The sequence below is a fragment of the Oxyura jamaicensis genome, chromosome 5 (assembly GCF_011077185.1).
Source record: "Oxyura jamaicensis isolate SHBP4307 breed ruddy duck chromosome 5, BPBGC_Ojam_1.0, whole genome shotgun sequence".
In the NCBI taxonomy this organism is placed as follows: domain Eukaryota; kingdom Metazoa; phylum Chordata; class Aves; order Anseriformes; family Anatidae; genus Oxyura; species Oxyura jamaicensis.
In genome coordinates, this window is record NC_048897.1 from 2,330,193 (window position 1) to 2,353,537 (window position 23,345).

The 23,345-nt window shown below is 38.9% G+C and overlaps 1 protein-coding gene across 2 annotated transcripts; it reads right to left on the reverse strand.

The window, feature by feature from the left end:
• Positions 1 to 658: 658 nt before the first annotated feature.
• On the reverse strand, positions 659 to 20,834 carry SPI1 (Spi-1 proto-oncogene). Of its 2 annotated transcripts, XM_035327625.1 has the most exons (5): positions 20,428 to 20,802; positions 13,958 to 14,051; positions 6,751 to 6,938; positions 2,388 to 2,544; positions 659 to 1,704 (listed from the first exon to the last, which is right to left on the reverse strand). In XM_035327625.1, exons 1-5 carry the CDS (start codon positions 20,470 to 20,472, stop codon positions 1,388 to 1,390), a joined length of 801 nt encoding a protein of 266 aa, XP_035183516.1. In that variant the 5' UTR covers positions 20,473 to 20,802; the 3' UTR covers positions 659 to 1,387. The 2 variants fall into 2 exon arrangements, with proteins under 2 accessions (XP_035183516.1, XP_035183517.1); XM_035327626.1 differs by lacking the exons at positions 659 to 1,704; positions 2,388 to 2,544 and adding an exon at positions 3,021 to 3,538 and having other exon boundaries at positions 20,428 to 20,834.
• Positions 20,835 to 23,345: the final 2,511 nt, after the last annotated feature.

The window sequence follows — 23,345 nt, forward strand, 5'->3', positions numbered from 1 at the left end:
TTCGTTTGAAGTTCTGTAACTGTGTAACTAAACTATTACAGTATATTTGTAGAAACAGCAAAAGAATGCTTCATTCATTTCAGTCATTATGACATCTCCTGATTTCCGAGTGCTTAACCACAGTCAAGATATGTTAAATAATGTTAAATGTTAAAATGCTGATGTTCTCAGTGCTGGCTGATGCAGGTTTTCTTACGTGTTTTCATGAGGTAACTTTACCCTATGGTATGGGGGTAACTTTACCATTGCATGGGGTGACTTTACCATTGTATCTCAGGTGTTGAATTCTCTTTTATTTTGCATTTTGAGTGTAATTTTTACAATGCAGTTGTTACTACTTCCTGTTGTTTTACAGCAGGGACTAAATTCCACAACTAAAAGCTTAAAAACCTGTTGAACTAGAATTCTGCAAAAGCACGATTAAAGACAGCTCATTTCCCAGGAAGGTTCATAAGCTAAAATCAAGATACCACTGTGGAGTAAGCAAGCAACAGGAAAGAACAGGAGCAGGAAAATGAGTGAAACCACAGAAGAACATGGTTAATTGTTATGTTCTGAACCGGATAGAGCTGTAAATGGCACTCTTGGGATAAGCGCGTAAAGTTATTCAATTGGCAGGGCTTCATTGGCACAGGAAAAAATAAAGATGATACATAAATATATTTTAAAATTGACTTTAGCACTATAGCCTCTTTCACAGTGATGTCTTTCACCTATTATCTCAGTTACTTAGTTTGACAGCATTGATATGTTTCTAAGTAAAAGCAGGGACAGATGATAAAGCCCTGTAGCCCAGCATGCCTTTTGTTCAAATACCACATGAGAGCTATAGCTGCATAATTGAATGCACATGAGATTTGTTTGTGAAGTAATCATTTATTATGCAAACACTAGGACTTCATTATATCAAATTTTATTAAATATGTACATGTTATTACTATTTAAAAGAATGAGTATCATTCCAAGATCTGCAAACTTCTCTCTAGCCTTGAGAGCTGCGGCAGAGCCTGTATTAATGCTAGTTTCAAAGCTGTAAGCTAATGCAGTGTCACTGTGAATGACACAGCACCACCTTTGAAGGCAAAACTTCATCAGCCGTATACTTTAGTAACAATACAATCAAAAAATCTTTCCTGACAATAACATATTTGTACATTGTTTAAATTTCCCAACTCTGTCCAACTTGGAGGATGGAAGCAAAGAATTCTGTCACGTTTAGGATTCTCAGATGCTGAAGAAGGGAATTCGTACCAGAAACATCTGACGGCAAAGGCCCTTTAAAGGCAGAGAAGGGGGCACAGGAAGCAAAGAGAAAGATGCGTCCATCTACTCTGCTGGTATCCAGCCTGGAGGTCTTAATATTTTTCTTGCTTAGGGTCCCATGGCCTCAATGAGGATAATGCTTCCTATCAGTGACCCCCCTTCCCATCACCTCTCCACTAAACTGGTAGGTCAGCTTCTTCTTGACCTTCTTGACCTCCCCTGTCTTGCCATAGTTTCTCAAAGCCCGTGCCATCTTCTGGTAAGTCATTTTCTTGCGATTGCCTTTCTGGATGCCCCAGCGGTGCGCCAATGCTTCTTTGTGTTTGGAGGAGAACTGGAAAGTACCTTTTTCCTTGTCCACCCACCAGATGCTGTCCTTCATGTCCCCACTGCGAAGAAGGTCCAGAAGGAACTGATACAGGCGTATCTTTTTCTTGCTGCCTGTGTGAGAAACAGAGAAGAAAAGCAGTGGAGCATTAGTATTATTGTGTAGTCCTCGATGAAACAGAAGAAATAATATAGTTCATATAACTGTTTTAGCTAGCTTGTCAGTTACATAGCTTCTTCAATTTGCAGCCTTTATAGCAATAGAACGAGTTATCCCATGAAGACATAACATGGATTGCTGTTCCAAGAATTAAAAAATGATAATAAGGAATTCCAAATTAATTTTAAAATTAATTTTCTAATTTGAAGATAATTAGAAACATTGTTAATTTGAAACTAATCTGAAGCTAATTTGGGCAGGTTATACAGAACCAAACTTTTAGGTACTGAGCAAACACAGCTCAGTACTTTTTAAAATCAGTTCCTTGAGCTTCTTGCCTTGGTTTTCCCATCTGCTAATGGAAATTGGAATAGAAATGTCAAAAGCTGGGAAGAAGCCTGAATAAGCAGGGCAGGAGAAAGCAGGAGTACAAGAAGAAATGATATTTGAGATACAGACACGGTTAGGGTCACAAAAGATTCAGAAGACAGCAGAGTTCAAGGAGTCAGGGAAAGCAAAGCTTTGGCAGTGGGATAAAATACTAGCACAGCAGTTCTACCAGTTTTTTCATTATTGTCATGGTAACGTAACAGCTGCTCAGCACATAGCACAGGAAAGTCCCTCTGTTTTCACTGACCTGTTTCACCATGCATAATTCCAGGCCCAGGGTCCACACCATCGGTCTCCCCATCTGATACCTCCAGTGGGGGGCTCTGCCTCTCTATGTCCTCCTCATCAGAACTGGGCTGCGGTGGAGAGGAGTACTGTAGGCACATCCGGGGCAAATAGGAAACCTTTGGGAGAAAAGAATAGCAGAGGGAGGAAGTAGTGATAGAGAGTGGGACATCAGGAGAAAAAAGGAGATAGGGAGAGAGTTACAGAGGAAGGGGGAGAAAGCAAAAGGTATATGAGATTGTTTAGAGTGAGTGACTTAGTCATTGACATTAAAATAAATACTATGCAGCTAAAAAAAACACATAGCAGTCATCACTTACACATGTGCCAAAATGCATCTCGAATAAGTATTTACAAAAGGGAGGGAGGAACAAAGTCGTGAAAGTCAGAACTTTCCCATAGGTTATGTCCCATGCAAGTGATACTGTCCCCCATCTCCCATACCTCCCCAGTTCAGCAACCTTCTCTTTCTAATTTAGACATATTTTGTCTTGCTGGGGGTAGAGAAAGCTGTGTTGCTTAAGTAGGAGAACCCTACTTATGAAGGTGGAAGAAGTCACACAGTACCAGGTTTCCTAATGGGCCAAGAACCTACTGTGTGTTTTTTTTTCCTGGTTGAAGACAATATTCATATAACAGATGCCTCTGTCTAATACATTGATAATTATATGAACATTTTTCAAAAATTAGATTTTATACTCAAGCCTTCTGTATAGAAAATGCTCTGTTGGTACTAATTGCTTTGAAAATACTTTAACTGCTTTCGAAACATCGCAACATTCCTTCTGTGTAGTGATTATAAACCAAGATAACATTCTTCCTAATGAGTTTCTGATCCATGCTGCTTATCCCCAGTATAAAACTGCTTTTGAAAGGAACTTTTTTTTTTTTTTTTTTTTTTTTTCCTAACATGGCCTTTCTGGAACCACTCTTGTAGATTTTGCAGATCTGATCAGTTTTGTCTTGGCATAGCCACTTTGACTGCCTTTGGCTCTTGTTCTCTTCCTTTCTCAGACATAGTACCTTCTGACAACACTGAATCGCTGCAGGACTGCATCCATCTCTGGAGCCAGGGTTACACAGGTTTGTCAGCTTCTTGTCCTGAATTTCCCCCTTGAAGAGAGGAATAGCCTTACTGATAGGGATACATCATATTGGATCATGATCTATTTTCCTATGTGGTTATTGGAAAATTCCTCATCGATGGGGATTTCTCATCTGCAACCTTCCCCTTATGTAGAGGTCTTGTCACAAGCAGTATGGAATATACCTCAGCTCTGCAAATTCTCAGTTGCTGTCTAGTTTGCTAGGGATCGAGACCAGTTGCCAAGAATTATTGCAGCTCCTTACTGAAGGAGGAGAAATAAATCAGTCTGATGGCTGTGGAGTAAGAACTCAATTTCTACATTAAAAAAAAAAAAAAAAAAAAAAAAAAAAAGTTTTAAAAATCCCCCCCATTCAGCAGCAAATAAAATGTGTTTCTCATGAACTGAGCCAGATTGCTACTCCTGGAAGGTGAGCTCCTTTTGAGTTGCTTTTCCTTCCTTCCACCAAACAGGGCATTTGGAGCATGATTGCCTTTGTACAAGCTCAGGCGCTGAAGCAGGGAGTGGGTGTTCACCTCGTGACTCACACCACCCACCCTGTGTCAGGCTTGGCCGAGTGGTGCTTTTCAGATGAGTTTTGCACCAGTTGAAAATGTCCCAATAAGGAGCGTGCCGAGCGCTGGTTTTGGGGTTCAGCAGCTGGCGGTTAGTGAGTTGGCAGATTGGCTGGAGCCAAACGTGGCAGGAAGGCCAGGATTGGGTAAGAGTGTGTGTAAGCTTCCTGTCACATCCCCAAGAGCGAAACTTCAGCCCTCACCACAGAGTCACCTTTAGCTTTTTTACAGTTAAGAAAGCTGCGGCCTCACGGGTGGGAGGGAAGGGAGAGAGTGTCATGGGGGAAGGGGAATGGAAAGGTGGGACAGTGTCTTTCAGGGGAGGAACACAGATGGGTGCACCTGGAAAGGCAAAGGCTGCGGAAAGCTAGAGTGTGTTGAGGAGTGGGAGTGAGTTCCTCTGGGGCTGGAGGAGGAAGGTGGGAGCATGCTGTGTGGGAGGAACAGTGTCTCAAGCAAAGGAGGTTGCTCAGACTAACCTGAGGACTATCCTAAGCTTCCCCTGCGCTACCCCTCCTTTCCCTGTCTGCTGTATTTTTGCTTACGCCCACTTTAGCAATGCCTGAAACTCAGTGTAGGTCAATACATCCAGAGTTGCAGAGGTCCCACTAGTGTGTTTGAAGAAAGCAGCTCATTAATACAACTCAGAGAGAAAAAACTTAAACTGCTAGCTGCTCTCCATGTTCCGGTGTTATCTCAAGGCCTGTGGCATCCACTTGTGGTTTTTCCCTTTCTAAAGCTCTTCACAATCTTCCACCATTTCTTTTCATTCTCCCTTCAGAGCAAGTATTCTCTTCTTCATTTAGTACTTGAAGAGACCACCTGTTTGAAGTTCCTGTTGTCCAAGAATAATAGTTTGAGCTTTGAATTTGATTTCACAAAATAATGTGGTATCAACAGAAAATCGGAGAAGTATCTTTTCACGTTCTTCCTTTATTTGCAAACTGTAACTATGACACTGCATGACAGCCATGGGTGCAGTTAGTAACTGGCGAATTCAGCTGAGAAATAAACTTTGCTTCCTGCTTCTCTTTCCGTGGAAATGCCTTGAATAATTGTATGTGCTGCCTAGGACTGCGGCTGAGACACACCAGAGTCTGAACCTCAGAGCATGCTGAATACCACTTGCATGAGCTACACAGTTGTTTAAGAAATAAGAATAAAAATAAAAAATGTCCCCAGCTGGTAAGGAAGAGGAGGGTAAGGGCGACTATCTTCTGCAGCTTGGCATGGGGTGGGGAAGAGAGAACGCTCTATTGAAAGTTGCAGCAAAATTAATTCTGTGTCTGTACTCCTGAAATGAAAGATGGAAACTGAGTGGACTGAAGTAGGTTAAGCAGAAGCACCCTCTCTTGATTTTTGGTGGTGCTTCCAAAGACACTTGTAATGTATCTAACTTTTCTTTGCCTTTGGTTGGGTGGAACGGTTGGTTGTTAACGTGTTAGCAGTTGCACTGAGCAACTGAAATGACTTGAAGCTTCCCACAGGCTTCTGTTCCATGAAGCGCTTTTTTTATATATATATATATTTGTAACTTTCTGTTCCTAATTCTTTGTTTGTAACTACATCTTATATTCTATTCCTGATTTTTTTTTGAGTTGTAGGTAAGAAGTTTGATGGCTTGCAGTAAGTCAGTTTCCTGTCGATACTTGTTAACTTAATCAGTCTTTGTTTCCTTGTTTTTAATTAATATAGTATTTATATATAATTTCAGTTTGCTGTGAACAAGAAACCTAAAATAACAATTACATGCATGTAGTTTTTCTTACAAAATCTTCGTGATGGCACCATTACACACAGCAGGGTAATCAGCAAACGGTTCTGTCTCTGATCTCATTCCTACTCTGCCTTGTATACAGCACATCATCTGTATCTCGCCTGCCCTGGGAAACTCCTTGGCACAAACTATCCCAGCTTTCTGATTGCTCCCAGTAATGACATGGAGCACAGTCTGTAGGATCTCAGTGCCCAGTTCGCTCTAGAGTCTTGGCAGTACCCTGGAACTCCTTCATAATGTCAGCTTTAGTGATCGTTCACTGGCACTTTGGTGACTGCTGCACATCAGAATGCCTATTTTCATGGGCAGATGACTTTTTGTAAAATCTGAGAAGAGACAAGATACTGGGCTTCGGGTCATCATTTAGCTTCTTTCAGACAAAAACACAAGGAGGTTGGCCTTAATGTGTTTCACTGTGGTAACATTACCATTGACTTTTCTTTGTTATTATTTGTTGCACAGGTCAGGTAAAATTGCCAGGGATACTTCAAATTTTTAAAAAATATTCCTACCACGGTGGGGCTCAGAATGTTTCCCAGGAGGCACGGACACCTTTGCTATGGCAGTGCACAGCTGCTCAGGCCCAGTTCCTCTGCAGAATTTCAAAGCAGTTGATTTTCATTCCAAATTAAACACAATTTTGAAACTATCTTTTTATGCACTGTTTGAGGAACATGGCTTCTCATCGTCCAGATAGAAAGAAAGCTTAAATCACATTTGTCCTGAGAATGAAGAGTTTTATATCAAGTATTGGACAGCAGAAATTCATACAATTTGTTTCAACAATCTCTCGTTTTCATTCCCTGACACATTCTGTTCCTTGCCCTTCCATTCCTTATTTAGATGATAACTATCATCTAAATTCTGCATAAGGGTGGGTAACCATACCTGGTGGTTGAGTCCAATGTGTGTAGTTGGGATTGCAGAATCCAAGACATGCATTTGTTCAATCTCCATGTGCCTGTAGAGCTGCTGCAGCTGGGGAGGCTGTACACTCTGCAGTTCTGTGAAGTGGTTGTCTCCAAAGGTCTCAAACTCACTGTGCATGTGGTGTGGATGATATTCCCAGTAATGATCTAAAGAAAACAGCAGCTTGTCTGTCATTACAAAAGTAAGAAACATAGCATTTACCAGTCTTTCACTGGTTCCTACTCCCACCGCTGTCCCTTCTGCCCATTCCACGCCATCCCTGTAGACCTGTCTGTCTCTGGTGACAATCTATATAGATTCCTGTAATGTTTCTCTTCCTAATCTCCAAGGTGCCTGTGGCTGGACAGTACTTCTTAGGCCACTTTAATTAGGACAATACTCCTAGATGGAGTGATGGATTTCAATGATAATATAGCAGAACATGCAAAAGACATTAATGCTGGCACCTTTCTCAAGAAGAGACTCTAACAATCTTACATTGTCATTCCTGAGGCAACAAATTATACTGATTTACATATTGTCAGATTGTCATTATAGTTTTCTTCACGGTATGGAAATGAGCAGATGAAGATGATCTGATCATTCTACACTAATCTTCCATCTTTATTTTCATCTGCTAGCAAATTTCAGGAATGCTACAGAAAAAGCATGGGGCTTATCTCCTGTAATCATGTCTTGGTATGCACCATATTTTTCAGTAGGAATACCAGAGAATAAAAGAATAAAGAGTTTGGTGTATGGTATTATGCAATTCTAATTGAATTCTAATTGTTGAAGGAAATTCTAATGTAGCCCCTTTCTCTAGATTTTTAATCTCTCTATTAAGCTAGAAATTTCTGTGACAATTTCCTTTTTTTTTTTTTTTTTTCCAAAAATTTAAAAAGTACTCAGATAATGAGTATACTGCTACTTGATTTATTTGCTGTTATGATTAGATTAAATTCTACACAGTTCTCAGTTTGAGGTTGTTGTTCAATATAAGCCTCTCCAAAATTTTCAAATTTGCTGCTCAGAATTTAAAATCTGCTGGAGGAAATTTGAAGCAAACTCTATTTCTGTCTCACATTCTGTAGCTGCTCATATTTGCATTTATGCATGTATTTGTGCTCTTTTTTAAAAATCAAAGTCAACATCACGTCCTCTGCTCTGACTGAGCTTGGAACTAGCCCTCTGTACTTTAACTCTTCATGCATTGTATGTGCACAGAAAAAATTTCTTTATGCTTTGGTGTAACATTTCTAATTTTTATCTCGCTATTCCAAGTTTTCTTCCTTTGTGTTATTATAAATAATTTCTTTCCTACCCTTATTATGTTCAGGTTGTTACCATGTACACTTACAATCTATTTCTAATTACCACATAGCCCAACTGCATGTATTTAGCTCTCAATCTTTCAAATAAATCAGTATATTCAGCCCCCTAATCATGCTTGTGCACTCCTCCAAGCCCCCTCCCAGCTGTTGACAATGTTCTGATAATATGAGGGACAGAACTGAACATATTGTTCCAAGGGTAGTTGTACTGAAGGAATAGAGAGGAGCGATTGTCTCATTCTGCAATATGATGCTATTGGGTATGACATTATCTAATGTCCTGAGAATATGATTTCTTCAGTACCAGTTTTGTTCTTTCTCTCAGCTTCTATCTCCTCATCCTTCCTCACTTATGTTTCAAGCAATTAGGTGTAGCATCCCTGAGGATTTGAAAACCAGGTCAGTGACTTTGAATGTGACTTCCTTTGGAGGGAACCTGCTGATATGTTTATTACATACCTACATTTACAACATTACAACATACTTGTACTTGGGAAGCTGTGAGCCCTTGTACATGCCTTTATGGCTCAGGCCTGTAGAAATGTCCATGTAGAAATATATAGAAATACATAAAATACATCACCACAATGTACAATTTAAATGTTCCCACTGCGTTTCACTCACTGTGAGTCTGACTGCACAGGTTATCACAGGTTATCCTCCTGGTAGGAGGCTTTGGGCACTTTCAGTCTGAAACTTATTTCTTTAGCTGGGAGATAGATACACTCCAACTCATATTTTTACTGGGCTAAACTACTGAAGATTTCTCTACTTAGAGCCAACCATGAAGGCCCAATATGTCTCTGGTAACCCATATAATAAATTGTTGAGAATACATCACAGGACTAATCTATCCTCGTGTTCCTTAGAATAATCTGACTTTACTCCTTGTGCAGAAGGTCCTCTGTCAGATGTGAACATATCTGTCAAAGACCTCTTGTCTTTGATGATCTAATACAGCAAATGAGATCAGTATGTAATCATGAGGACGACAAAGCCCAGGCACAACTCTCTGAGTCTGCCAACAGTAGGTCTTCGGGTGCGGAGTGTCTTACTAGGAGTAGCTGTGGTGGTCAGGAGTCAAGACTGTACATTTCCAACATGCATAGCCCTGAGTATTTGTGCAAACTCCAAGTGGTACCCTTCTGATTCTTCTGAAATGCTTTTATCAGCAGTGATGTTTTTGTACTTCAAAATAACTTTTAGTCTATTGGAGCCTATAACAAGGTTTCTGCTGCCTCCAGAGCTGTTCTTTTATACTTTTTCTTGGCAAATAAATTAACCTGTTTAACACTGTTTATGCATACTCATGTTAAACACTATGTAACATTAAGACTACTCAGTACTGAAATCATTTTTAATGGAATTATGTCCTGCTGTAAAAGCACTACTATGAATAATACTAATAGCACAGCATTTGAGGACTTATAGTGACCACATAATACTAATAAGTTACCAAATGAATCCGTCAGAAACTACTTCAACACAAATTTATGTCCAAAATTGTGACTAGACAAATGTCCTTATTTCTGTTTCAGTTATCGATGGTTTCACAGTGATACTTAGGAAAAAAAAAATTGTTTTAGTTGCACTGAAAATGAAATTCCAAATTCTGTATCCACAAACTCCTTTGCAGTTACCCTTCTTGGCTAAGTTATTGCACATTAAAAGATTAAAAAAATTCTAGATAGCAGTATCTGCAGGTATTGGAGTTATCAGCTGCACGGCAGCTATTTCCGTCTGTGTTCTTGTTGCTGTTTCGTTAGCAATGCACAGTAATTCTGATCTTTTCACAAAAACATAAAGGTGGAGCAAAGAGAAAAGAAAGGAGAGAAAGATTCTAGAAATGGAAAGTGTATATTCTTTGGGTCAAGGAAAATGTCATTAAAAACCAAGCTATAGGTATACAATGGAGTCATTATGAGAAATTTCATGTGAAGTGAAAGAGGATGTGAAAAAAATTCTCACTTACAGAGACATGGAGATCATGTTTGTTTTGGTGTTGTATGTAATGAAAGGTTAGAGGAAGGACAGTCATGAGGTCTAAACTCCCTCCCATGTTGGGAAGCAATACTGGACCTAAAGGCATTGTGCTGATATTCGCTGTGGAGGTAGATGCGAGCTCTTCCAGTAAGAAACAGAACTGAGCTTTCTGGGTTGTCCTATGCCCAGTGTAAAGTGCTTTGCTCCTATTCTAATAGACAAACAACATCAGGACCAGGAGCTAGAAGGTGAAATAGGCTTAGGAAAAGTATTTATTACAAAGTGGGGTAACAGGCTAAATCTGCATCATGCAGTGCAAAACCTCACAGAAATTCACGAGCCAGCTCTCGAACCGGAAGCACAACAGCTCCGTCAGCACAGCCCTCTGCCCCGTCTAAGATGACGACTCTGTTGACATGGCTCTGCTTGCAAGCTCTGAGCAGCCAGTTCTGCTCTGTGCTGCACAGACAGCCCAACTCATTTTGAGTTAGGAGAGTGTATCTTACACATCACCACAACGTACAGTTTAAATGTTCCCACTGTGTTTCACTCATCTGAAAAAACAAGCCAAGAAAAAAAAAAAAAGCAGAGGAAATGAGAAGAACATTGAAGGACACTGAAAAACGCGTCCTGATTCCCTGCAGAACCGCCCTCTGTTGAGTGAAATGCCGTGGCAATGCAGCAGTATAATCCCTAATGACAACAGAATCACATTAGCTCTCACTTTACAAATTAACAAACTTCATGATTTTAATAATGCCAAATGTTTGAAAATCCATGAGTCAGGCCCCAGCACGTCACAAGAATGGCTTCAAAGTGAGGGGATTTTTTTAATGAAGTCTGGAATTCTTTCTATTCGCCTTATATTATTTCCGACTAAGGCTCACATGTTTGGACTTTCCTCCACTGCTACATGGGCTAAAATCCTAAAAAAAATCAAAGTAGAGTTTCTTAAATTAGCATATTGCTTCAGGAGGTGGGAAGAAAGTAAAATCCCAGCCTACAGAATCTGGTAAGTTCCGTGAGGCTAGCAGCAAAATGAACAGTGGTCAAAATTCAGCTTCAAACAAAAAATATTTTTATTTAGCCAATGACATTTAGTGAACTTAAAGAGAAAATTGCAGTTGAATTTTTGAATTTTGTAATTACTAAGATTGCAGTAGTGTTACAAAATACGCTACATTACATTTACAGACTTACTAGCGTACAAGCTCAGGGTAGGGTGATGGACTAATACATAATCACTCAAAGTAGCTTCTGTCTTGTATGACAGTCCCTGTGTTTATTGCAGCATTTACAAAATAATTAAACTGCATTATGTAAAATAAATGCAAACAGTGCGTGATGTGATTGAACACAGGGATTTTCTATGGTGTATTTTTGTGTGTCTGATTCAGTTCACTTACTGGCAATGATCTCTTACGTACTAAACTAGTGTTGTGTGCACTTTGCTACCAACTCAGGTAAACAAGGCATGAGGGTTGTCTTCAGTATTGTTTTCTAAAAACATGACAGTAATGCATGTAGCATAGATCTACAGCTTAACCTATTGCCATACCTCTTTCACAAAATTAATTTGCTAACAGTGAGAGAGAGGTAGTCTGACTCTTGAGCAAGCCTTTGTTTCTGTAGCAGTCACGTATTTGTGCAGTCAGAAGACTTGCTCAGTCTTACAGTATCTATTTGTTTTATCTGACAGTTTTTCTTGGAGGTCCACAGTGTTACTGAGTAGACCTGCAAAATTATATTTTATATATTCCCAGTGCTCTCGCTGTACCCCAACCTGAACGCTCTTTCCTCAATTCTGTCTTACTTAGTTCTTCATTTTTCTTACCTAATCATGTTCTCACCTCTTTCACTTCAACACTATCACTGCAGCACCTTCTTTATGAATTTTCCCCATCATTTGTTAATCATTACACTTTTATCCTCGTTATTCTGAACACATAGTAATTTGTAATCTCCCTTTCCTGCACTTCTGCGTGGCTTTTCTCAAGACCTACTACTTTTGTCAAAAAAAAAAAAAAAGCCAAAGTTTGGTTTGCCAATGTTTATAGAAAAGAGGAAAAATTAGATAATTTGTGTGTTTCACTCCCCTCTGTATGCTGTCGTTGCTCATTGTTGTCTTAGACTGTGCAATTCAGGAGAGGATAGGGCACATTAGATATTTGGACACAAGCAAATACACTGCAGGCACTTTCATAAATAAAAAATGGATTGAAATATTCAGGCTGGGATTAAGTTGCCTCTTGCATAACTACTTACTGTAGGAGTAAAAACATTAAACAGTTTTTTTGGAGTCTTTTGGACAAGTACTGCTACTACTTAGGCCATAACTCATATAGATGACTTTGATTTATTGTAGGGTTCATGGTGATGGGTAAAAACATTCTAATGATGTGAACACTGTAGCTTAGGCACAACCTTCCAACAGAAAAATGGGCAGTAAAACAGGTGAGATGATAAGTTTATGAAAGATAAAGGGGTGTTGTAGCTTGAGGTAACCTAGATTTAATGACAGAAAAGTTCTTTCCCAGTGCTTTTTCCTACATGACATCTTTTGTATTTATTGTTTAATTGTCACAATTGCCTTTTGAGATAATAAATTTTATCCTCATTTTATGGGTGTGTAAACAGGTACAGTTTGTATTGTAAAAACCCTGAATTTCCATGTGGAATTTGCTGGGTTTGATTAATGTGACTTGACAAAGGCCATGAGATAACTTATAAAAAATGAATCGGTTCTTTGTTTCCAGGCCTTAAGAATATCATTGGTGTTTCTTGAATGCAATGTACTGAACAAACTTAGGTAGGAATCTTTTCCAGGTAAATGCCCAGAACAATCCTATTCTGTAACTTGCTGTCCCTTCAGGTAGTTTCTGTTGCCACAGATAAAACAGTGCTATGCTGTGAAGCTGTTAGATGTCTTAAATTGAGGAGTGATGCGTCTAGTTGCTATATCAATAGGAGTCTTTTAGGGAAACTCCAGGATCTGAAGGGACTGCCACAAGTGATACAGTAGAACGGTGCTTTTCCTTCTTGAGTCAATATTGACCCTGATATTTCCAGGGTGGTGTTGCTGGACCATTGTGTTGCACAGGAGACAAAATTCACAGGGCTGGACTATCCCTTCTACTTTGATTTAGAGCCCAGTCCCCACAAGATGTGAAAATATAGAAGAAACCAGGCCTTTAAATCGCATGTATGATGTTAACAATAATTTATTTTAATTTAAGCTAGATTTATGTACAAACACTACAAGGAAGTTTTATGTAGATTTAGAGAGAGGAAGTACTTGTGTGTACTGGAGGAAGAGTGAAAGTTTCAGCTACATGTGGCAGCATGCAAAAGAGATCAAAAGAAAGAGAGAAATACATGGAGTTGAAAAAAGCCAAATGCCAGAGAAACAGAATTAAATGAAGGCATTAACAGAGTATTTAGGACCTAAGTCAAGCAGGAATTGGAGACAGGAATGCAAGAAGGGAAGTATTGCAAATTCTTGTCCTCGGAGATTTCTGAAACAAGCAGAGTGGTTTTGATCTGCAGAGGAAAGCTAAAACACAGTGAAGATAATGAAGGATAGAGATCACGAGGTCCCACCTTCCTGGTAATACACTGAATGTCCTGGAAGCTCCTTACATCATTCACTGTTTTCTAAAATCCTATTTCAGAGAAATCTGTGTTGCAATTGCTGGATTGGAACAGTGCCATTAAGCAGAATAGATTGCTGTTGGTTTCTGATCTGAAAGTATGTGCCTGTACGTTATAGATCACAGCAGCATATTTGCTCTTTTCCTGAATGTCCTAAAGCCTTTTTCCTGTGGTATACCATGAGACTTTATGCTCCAAGGAGATATTTTTTAACTTACCACCATGACTCTCTCCATCACTGTTGAGATACTGGTAATAGTCATGGGGCTGTCGGTAGAGGTCTGACTCATAGGGTACCATATCTTCAGAGGGCTGTAACGAGAAGAGGAATTTTTAGAACTGTTAGCTTAGACAAATCCATTCAAAATTATTCCTATCATTTAGTGAAGACGAGATGCCAACACGTTTTATATTACCTAGAGAAAGAAGGGGAGGCTTCAAGTTCTTATTGAACCAGCAGAAATAAAATGCTCAACACCAAACACTGTTTTGCCAAAAAAAGAAAAAAAAAAGGGGGCGGGGGGGGGGGGGGGAGGGGAGAAATCCATCTCTTTAGACCCAGTGAGAGCTTTCTGCTGTCTGTGTAACTAAATTTGTCCTGTGGCATTCTGTAAGTTCTTGACATCCCACCTTCCAACCTTCTGTCCAGCTATCTGGGACATAAGGCCTGAGCCAAAATACCACTATACAAGCACAGAAGAGAAAGCTTTTATTTGGTAGTGACAGACATTTATTCTTTTTCATCTTGTACACAACAGAGAAAGCAGAAACTTGACTTGCCTAAACATCTTACTCAGGGTGTTTCTAGGAGGTGACACTAAACGGTGACAGTTTGTAGGAGGGTAACGATGTCAACAGAGGAAAATGAAAATGTTTTCTCTCTCAGTTTTTGTCCAAGATTAAGTCTAAACGTTTGCTGGTTCAAATCATTTATACAGGGCTGTTTATTATGCACAGAGAAGACTTAAAAAGTCTAAATGTGGGGCATACACAGAGTTGTGACCTATTAGACGCTTCGCTGCAGAATTCAAGTTCTCTCTAGCTTCTTAGAACAGGTGATGTAGGGCAACTTCCCTGCTTGTCTTCTTCACCACTCTGAGTAGTCCAATGTGAGTACTGTTTAACTTCTTATGGTGTTTCAGTAAAGGTGGCCTGTTATTTGTGCTCAACTCTTTTGCTTCATTTAACATTTACTTTTTTTTTTTTTTTTTTTTTTTTCCCAGAATGAAGAATTAGAGCAAGTTAAATTCACTACAGTAATTTCATCCACTCTGAAAAGTGTTCCATGATGTCAACAGCAATGTAGAACTCAAAAAACCTTCTTGCTATTTGCTCTGAAAGGAGACTATTTCTGCGAGGTACTAATAGAACCGTTTTTCTTCTGTTAATGTCTTTAGCATAACTAACTTTAAAGAAAAGGGCAAAAATATTAAAGACAATATGGTAACTCACAGGATGGACATATATTATATGTGCATATGTTTATTCCTTCATATATTCACCAGCATTTTGTAAGCTTAGGCAATGGTGAACAGCATGCCAAAAACACAGGCAAGCTTCTCTTTTTCTTGCTCCTTTAGATTGCTCACAAAATGAAACTTGTGGCAGCAGCTGCCATTAAAATCCAGACAGAGATAAGCTGCTGACAAAAGGAAAAGATTTCTTTCTGGTGAAAACTAGATCAGAGTTGCCATTTCTCATTAGCTCTCATCTTTAATTCTTCTGGTTAACTCCATTGTATCATTCTTCTGGAATTTGGTATTAAAAAATGTCCATTTTCTAGGGATATGATTTCTAAGATTTCTATGAGGAAAATAGATAAAGAAAAATAGGGAGTTGCTCCCAGAGGGTTAAGATGTTAGAACAGAAAAGGATAGCAAATACTTTTAGAAAGTACTTTGGACCTTGTTAGATCCTTAATGGCAGCTGTGTACTTTATCAGTGTATCATATTAGAATGTGCTGGTAAGATTGCCTAAAACATGATGACTTCCAAAATACAACCTGTCTGGTCATCAGATCCATTGAATGCTCAAAGCCTTGTGAACAAATCAGTTGCTTACTTGTCAGCTCCCAATATAATCTGTAATTTATAGTGGTAGATAGATGCTTTGGGGACATCTTGAGAAAATGATAGCCCACAATAAAGACAATGTAAGGAAAATTTGAAGTAAAGGGAGTAAATCATGATTCAATTGTATCCACAGCAGGGATAACATCGAAGAGACTCCTTTTATTTCTGGTCTCTAGGTAATAGGTCCAGTCTCCCACTCCAAATCAATATGATTCCAGTAGAAGTAGTGAGGCTGTGTTTTGCTTTCTTCGTAGACAAAACAGGGGGATGACGTTCTGAAAGGAATTTATAGTTTTCATTATCTTCGTAAATTAATTCACCCTATGCCCCCATTTCCATAAATATATGCTTTCTGTTAAAATTGTGTCAGCCTAAAGAGTATCAGCATTAAGTTTCTGCCTTTATAACAACCTTCATATCCAGAAATGTTAATTTGTCCTAACTCAGCAAAAAGCAATCATACTACGTGAACAGAGAGACCTCAACATCCAAATAGAAAATACACAACATACTCTTTGGGAGAAATCTAGGTTAAAAAAGTCATATAAATACATATCATTTGAAAGAAAGATCTTTGTTTCCTTTCAACTCAAATATGAGAAACCGACTGAAAGTATGCAAATTTTCCATATCTAGATTCATCAAAAGTTGTAACTCTGATAGATATTTAGCCAAAAGTAAAGAAACTTCCAAAGAAATTGGTGTGCAGTCAGTTTAAGCTTAAATTGCCAGGTATAAAATTTTCACTGCTTACAACAAAAGCTCTATCAGTCATACTTTTATAAAGCCATAGCTTGGAAGGAAGGCCAAGCAACAGTCCAAAAATAGGTAAATAGTATGAATTTGAGGCATGGCAAAGAACGCTTGACTTGCCTAGTTGCATTCTTCCTTAGCTATCTTCTTCCCTAAGATTTCTCTAACCTTCTTTCCTAAGATTTCTCAAATTCCCACATTTCAGTCCAACATACCCAGTAGCAGTCAATAGTCTTTCACAGTCTGAGAGCTAAGAACAAAGTATTTCAACTATCAGTAGCTAGTTTTTCAAGTTCAGATGTAAATGTTCAGATGCATTCAATGACCAGAGCCAAAGGAAGGTGTGTTAAATAGACTCTTAAAAAAGTGATTTCCCTAATATTTACAGATCTTGCTGACTGCAGAGATTGTTCCAGATACTCAGCATATTAAAAACAGTCTGCTTTTACACTGATCAGTTCTATATAGTCTGTGTTGAAAGTCTGGAACTTTAAATCTCTCTCTTATGGATTGTAGGAATTTCTTTCCATGATTTTTTTTTCTTAGTGGTCCATTGGTTAAATATTTGTATGTCTGTCCATATTAACTTATGCAACCTGGACCAATTCATCACCACAAAGGACATAAAATGGCACCATTTTCCATCTTAGTGTCTGATCTTTGAGGGCACAGAAACTAATATGGGAAGATTTCTATTAAATATTATTGAAGTTTGTGTATCATATTTTCCTTGATTATCCTTATCCTATGGGAAGGTGCGATACTTTTCTTTTTCATTCAAGAAACTATTTCCAAGAACCTGTTCTAATCTCTCTCTAACTTTTCTTTAAGATTTATTAAAAGCGCATTTTTCTCTATTTAGAAAGAAGAGGTTTCGCCATGTGCTGCTGTTGCCTCTTGCACCAATCATTACCACTTATTCTGTCCTTCTCTGGAACCTCCCCACCCACCCACACGTTTCACCATCTTACTTACTGACAGCACTGCCGTGACACTGAACTATTTTGTTTGCCCGGACAAAAGGCAAAGAATGGCTTATTTTACAATGTCGTTCTTAACTGATCTCAATGGGCATTTGTTCTATCAAGTGTTTTCCTGTAAATACTGAGAGAAAGCTTTGTTAGTAACTCATCGCTGTTTCTGAGGTTGATCTTCTTTCCTATATGCCCTGAACTGCAGTGAGTAACCTAAGACCGTATTCCAGCATCAAGAAAGATGTCAACAGACAGTATTCTGTCTGTCACAGACTTCGGTAAATGGAGAGTTGCTTCCATCTTCCTTCTTTGCTCTATAAACCAAGGGAAAAGCCACAAAAAAAAGGAGAAAGCTTGGTTGGCATCAGTTAAGAGTGATACAAGAGACTCAACTGAATAACTACCTGAACATTCTTGTTATTTACCAGGACCTTGTCAGATGATTCCAGGTGACCATAAATTCACGGAATGCTGATCTTTTTTTGTTGTTGTTGTTGTTATCCTGACATAACTATTCACTGGCATGTGATTCAGAAATACTCCACACAGTTTCCAGTGATGTGCTTCTGAGACTAGTTTTAAGGCCAAGATTAACCACATTTCCTTGGGAAAAAAATTACAGTATAACTATTTTAGAAAAGATGAGTAAAAATACTCACACACTCACTCGTTGGGCCAGCCTCACTGGACTGCTGAGCTAAAGCAGTTATATGGAACAGAGCACTTCTGAGGGACTTTTCCGCTCTCAAGCCTCCCTTCAGAGATGTGATTTCTACAGGTGGTTACTTAGGGATTCACGTATAACTGAGGCCCTCTTTATGTAAGGATGTATTTGGTTTATCAATTTTCTGCCCAGTAGCACACCCAGATTCTCTCGTGCATTGGAAGGCTTGGGCCCACATTGCAGAACTCTTCCATGCAAAGATTTAGAGTCTTTGGAGAAAGATGCACTACTCCTAAACCATTTAAGCAGCATTTTCCAAATGAGGGGTAAGAGTTTCCTACCAAAGTTGAGAGGAAGGCAGTTACTGACCCACCCTCAACTGAAAGGGGAGTGGCAGAGGAGGGAAGTGTTGCTTCACAGGAAGCCCTGTCTGCAAACTGGCTAATGCCTCCCCTCAGAAAAAGTCCCAAGAGGCACAGACATTTGTAATGATGCCATGCGGGGCTCAAACTGGCAGTGTTCAAAGTGCGCTTAAAACGATTCTGAAAGCACAAAACACAAAAGCATTGATTTTTGAACATATCAATCGCTGCAATCAAAACCAAATTGCCCTGCCAAGTGTTCCTGTAAGATGTAATAACATTTTCACTGCCTGTTGTATCATTCACCTGAACACAGTTCAGCACGAATATTAATTGCAACACAAATTAGCATATGTGCTAGACTGTTAGAGTTTTACTCCATTTATTCATTTTATGCACTAGAATTCAATAGTGAAATAAAAGTTAGCCATGAGTGAATGTGTGGACAGAAAATCTACAATAATAATAACAAAAATGAGATGCTGGTTTCTGGAGTACTTGAGGACAAGGTTTGGGTGGTTTTAGGGGGAATTTTTATTAAGCTCACCAAGTAACATATTGAGAAATCTATGTGTTATTTTTTCATTTTCTCAATTTCTTTTTGGATTCCTATCCTGACATACTTACAACAGATGCACTGGGCAACTTGGTTTGTTCAAAGAAAGAAAGAAAGAAAGAAAAAGAAAAGTTATTTTAGGGTCTTCTCACTCTTTGGGTAGATAGTGGATTTCAGGGACACCACTGATAAACTGCTAGAATAAAGGACCTCCCCAAAATAAGAAAAAGTATTTTTTCAATCAGTACGGATACCAGTCAGGAGTGGAATTCAAAGGGCCATCTTTCTTAGGGGAAGATAAAGAAACATGGCTTTAGCCAGCCTTCACTAGATGGGACGATGAAAACATGACATGAATGAGACAAAGAAAACATGATATGAATTTTGTTAGAAGGACTATTGCATCTACAATGTCTTTTTTTTCCCTCTTTTCTGGACACATATACCAAGTATTATAAGTCATCAGCCACATAGAACACCTTATCTGCCATCTCTTCAGCTTCTACAGGCTTTATAAAATCTTGTTAGGGCCTCTTTTACCCATTTTCCTTAGAATTTTTTTTTTTTTTTTTTTTCCTCAACAGCAGGTTAGTTCCATTATGTTCTTCATAAAGACTATCTCCGAGCTCATGATAGGATACATAAGAGTAGCGTAACAACACTTCAGAGTTACAGAAAGGATAGAATCAGCCTCATAATCATACAGAAGAACTTGTGTCTGACAGAAAATATTGAAAGACCCAGTTAAGAGCGGTGTGATTTTTCCCTCATTTACCAATTGCTTTTTTGAGCAAGTGAATTCAAGAGAATTAGTTCGAAAGAAGCTGAAGCTAGAGACTAAAATGCCATAATTACAAAGAGCACAGAGTCCTAAAATTTGCAATACGTAAAACCTGTATTCAGCAACTCTTCTCACAGATTGGTAGAAAGTTAAGTATACTTAAACTATGTCAGTCTTCAGATCATTAAAAACTATAATCTGAAGCAAGACTCGGCCTTTTACCACAAAGCTGGCGCTGAAGAAAAAAAATTCACCGACTTGCTATGCCCATACCGTACAAAACTACCATACATTTAATCTGTGAAAACAAATGGAGATCAAGATCAGATACAAGTATAGGGAGGAAATGTTAATTTCCCATTCATTGTAACGTCGTCCCTAGCTTTATATATTGACCGAAGCCCAACTTCCTGGCATAGCAAATACAGACCAAAGAGGATATTCTCAAATAATACAATCTGGTTTACTCTGTCTTTTGCTACTGAGCCCAGTGATCCCTATTAGGAATAAAGCCCATATACTCACAGGGGGAATGAGGGGAAATCCTTCCATTTTGCAAGCTTGCAACATTCAGCCAACTTCTGAGTGAATTTTTCTTAATTCAGTTTTCAAACATCCAGAATAACTGACTTGAAAAATCACATGAAACAAACAAAATAAAAAACAACAACGAATAAAAGAAAAAAAAAAAAAAGAAAAAAAGAACAAAAGTGAGATCCTGGGACTCTGTGAAGTCCCTTGCAGTGGTGGATCTCAAGATACGAGAAAGACCCTAACAAGTTTTCATAGTTTGCCCTAATAGGTTCTGAGGTGAACTTCTTCCCGAGTTGTATTTGAAGTTCCTGATTTTATCAAATGTCTGTAAAAGGGAGATAGCCCTTGGGTCTATCAGGGCGCTGTGACATCACAGCTTTTAGCCAGTTTGCATAAATCTCATTTCAGGGAGCTGCGGCACTGTAACAGGAAGTCTGCCCCGAGCCAGATCTGCCATGGGCAGGTGCTTACTGTATAATCAGCAACCAGCCTGTGCCTGCTACCAATAAACAAGCATATGGGTACAGTGTGCTGTAGAAGCCTATGTGTTTCCCACTGTGGAGGAACCATAACGATGGTGCTGCTCTCTGGTTTAACGACCATAAAGCCTGACAACATAGCCTTGCTTTAATAACAGTCCCGAGTTGGAATTAGGTGGCAGAACTTAGAAGAATGAAAGAAAAAAAAATAAAAAGTATGCATTATCAAGTACACAGTCTTAGGTTTCTACAAAACACTATTTTTTTTTTTTCTTTTTTCCCAACAGAACCAGTGTTTTATAGAAACTGAGCCCATGAGACTTTCTTCATAAATTTGGCTATAGAACAAGATTGTTCAGTGAAAGCTACTGAGTCGTCTTATTTGTTTCTTGTGATTTCTCTTCTTTCCTAGGTACTGCAAGGAGAAAGCAAGTGGGGAAAAGGAGAAAATGTTACATGCCCCAGATAATGGCTTTACTTCTCCTAGAAAAGTACCTCTAACAGTGAGTAGAGAATGAGATTTGTAAACTTGTATCTGAACAGTCAGATGCTGAAACCCCATGTAGAGATTTTGCTTCAGTTCTTTCCACTTTTTTTTCCCTCTCTTTATCCCACTTATACTTGCTACTGCTTTGGCTACACTGAATGTGTGTCCTTTTTACCAGGGTTTGGGCAGGAGCAGTGTCAGGGGCGCGTGGGTCACCGTTCAGGATGCAGAGGGTGGGCCCTTGCTGCGAGGGGAGACTCTCTCATTCTGCAAAATGTCTTCTTGCTTTGCATTTAGTTACTAGTATCTTGGAAAAGTGAAGTTCCTTTGTCTGGGTTGTTCCCCTTCAATCTATGCCCATGTGCCACAGGTTCTGCTTTTGAAAGTAGCCTGTTCACCACTCACCTGGGTCTATGTGTGAGGGGGAATTTCAGCCACTACAAACTTCCTCCCTCATACACTGGTAAAACCAGAGGCCACTCACAAGTTCCTCTCGTTCCCCACCCTAAGGAACCCAACAAGCAAACCATATTAACAATTGGATAAGATCAAGATCATGATGGAAGATTAACTCTTGAAGACCCAGACTGAATTTCACTAGCATCAGTTAATCCATAGGCATTCCATTCTTATTTTACTGGTATCATGAAATCTTGACATTAAGCTAGAAATAAGGAAACTGCTGAACAGTCCAATTCTGTCTTGACTGATGATTCTCGAGCCTCCTTTTGGATAAAAGCCTGGAAGTGATCAGATCCATGTGGGGGAACAGGAGAGAAGACAAAGTACAATCCTGATGGTAAAATTTGGTGAAAACAGAACAGAAGGGAGTGAACAATAGCATACACGATCTTAACAGGGGTCATTGGATAATAGGTGATAAAAGTAATTGTGGAAATTGTATGTGTATTAAAAAGACTGTTCTGAACAAAGATGATATGCAATCTGATCCTCAGTATGCTGAAAGGTACCTTAAGCACCTACTGGAAGGTTTAAAAGTGTTTTACAGAGAGGGTCTTCTATTAAAGTGGAATGTAACTGTATTTAATACATTGGAGGATATTTCAGCACTGTCCCTTAGCACAGGAAATTGCCTAATAAGGATAGATATTTTGTACCAGCCTTACTGCACACAGGGAAAGCTAGGTTACCAACATCATCAGCATTAACAACTGCGTCTAACATGTGAGCGATCATAAACACATGAAGCTTATCAATATAAATCTTCAAATTTATTCTCTATATAATGAATTAAAATAAAACAATTGGCCATAAAGCTTGAGGAACAGCAGAAAGTCCAGAAGTTGAATAAGCTTCCTAGGAAGGAAAGAATCTCCATAAATGGAAATGCTAAAAGTTAAACAAAATGCTCATTTACACTATTATAGCTATTTAGAAACAGCACCAGTACCAAACTTGCTAAAATTCAACATCAATGATTTTCTTACTGTTGGATATAGCTGGTATTTCATCACAGGAATCTCACTCCTAAAGGAAGGCCTACTAGAGGAAGTGCTTTTGGCCCAGATCCTTGCAACAATTTATTAGGTGATCTAGATGCAGAAGAACAGATGAAGTTATCAAGCAATTGTGTAGTAGAAAATTGATGTCTAGGGATATATGATGTGAACTGCTTCAAGAAGGCTTTTGAAGTAGGGTAGGGATCCTTCTCCATGATTGGAATTTGGAGGACTGCTGAGCTGAAAGATTAAATTTCTGAAAACACTTAATATTTATATTAATCTGAGATATTTTCCCTGTAAGCATCACCTCACTGTGTGCAGCTTCTTGAAGCAGTTCCTCTCCTATCTCTACCTATTTATTCTTCAAGCTATTTTTAACCACAAGCTTCCAAAGCAAAAGGTTTTCAACTTGCAGCCACATCACAGAGAGGTCCCTTTACCTCAAACCTTGCTTGGTGCTCAGAAGGTAATTTTTCTCCC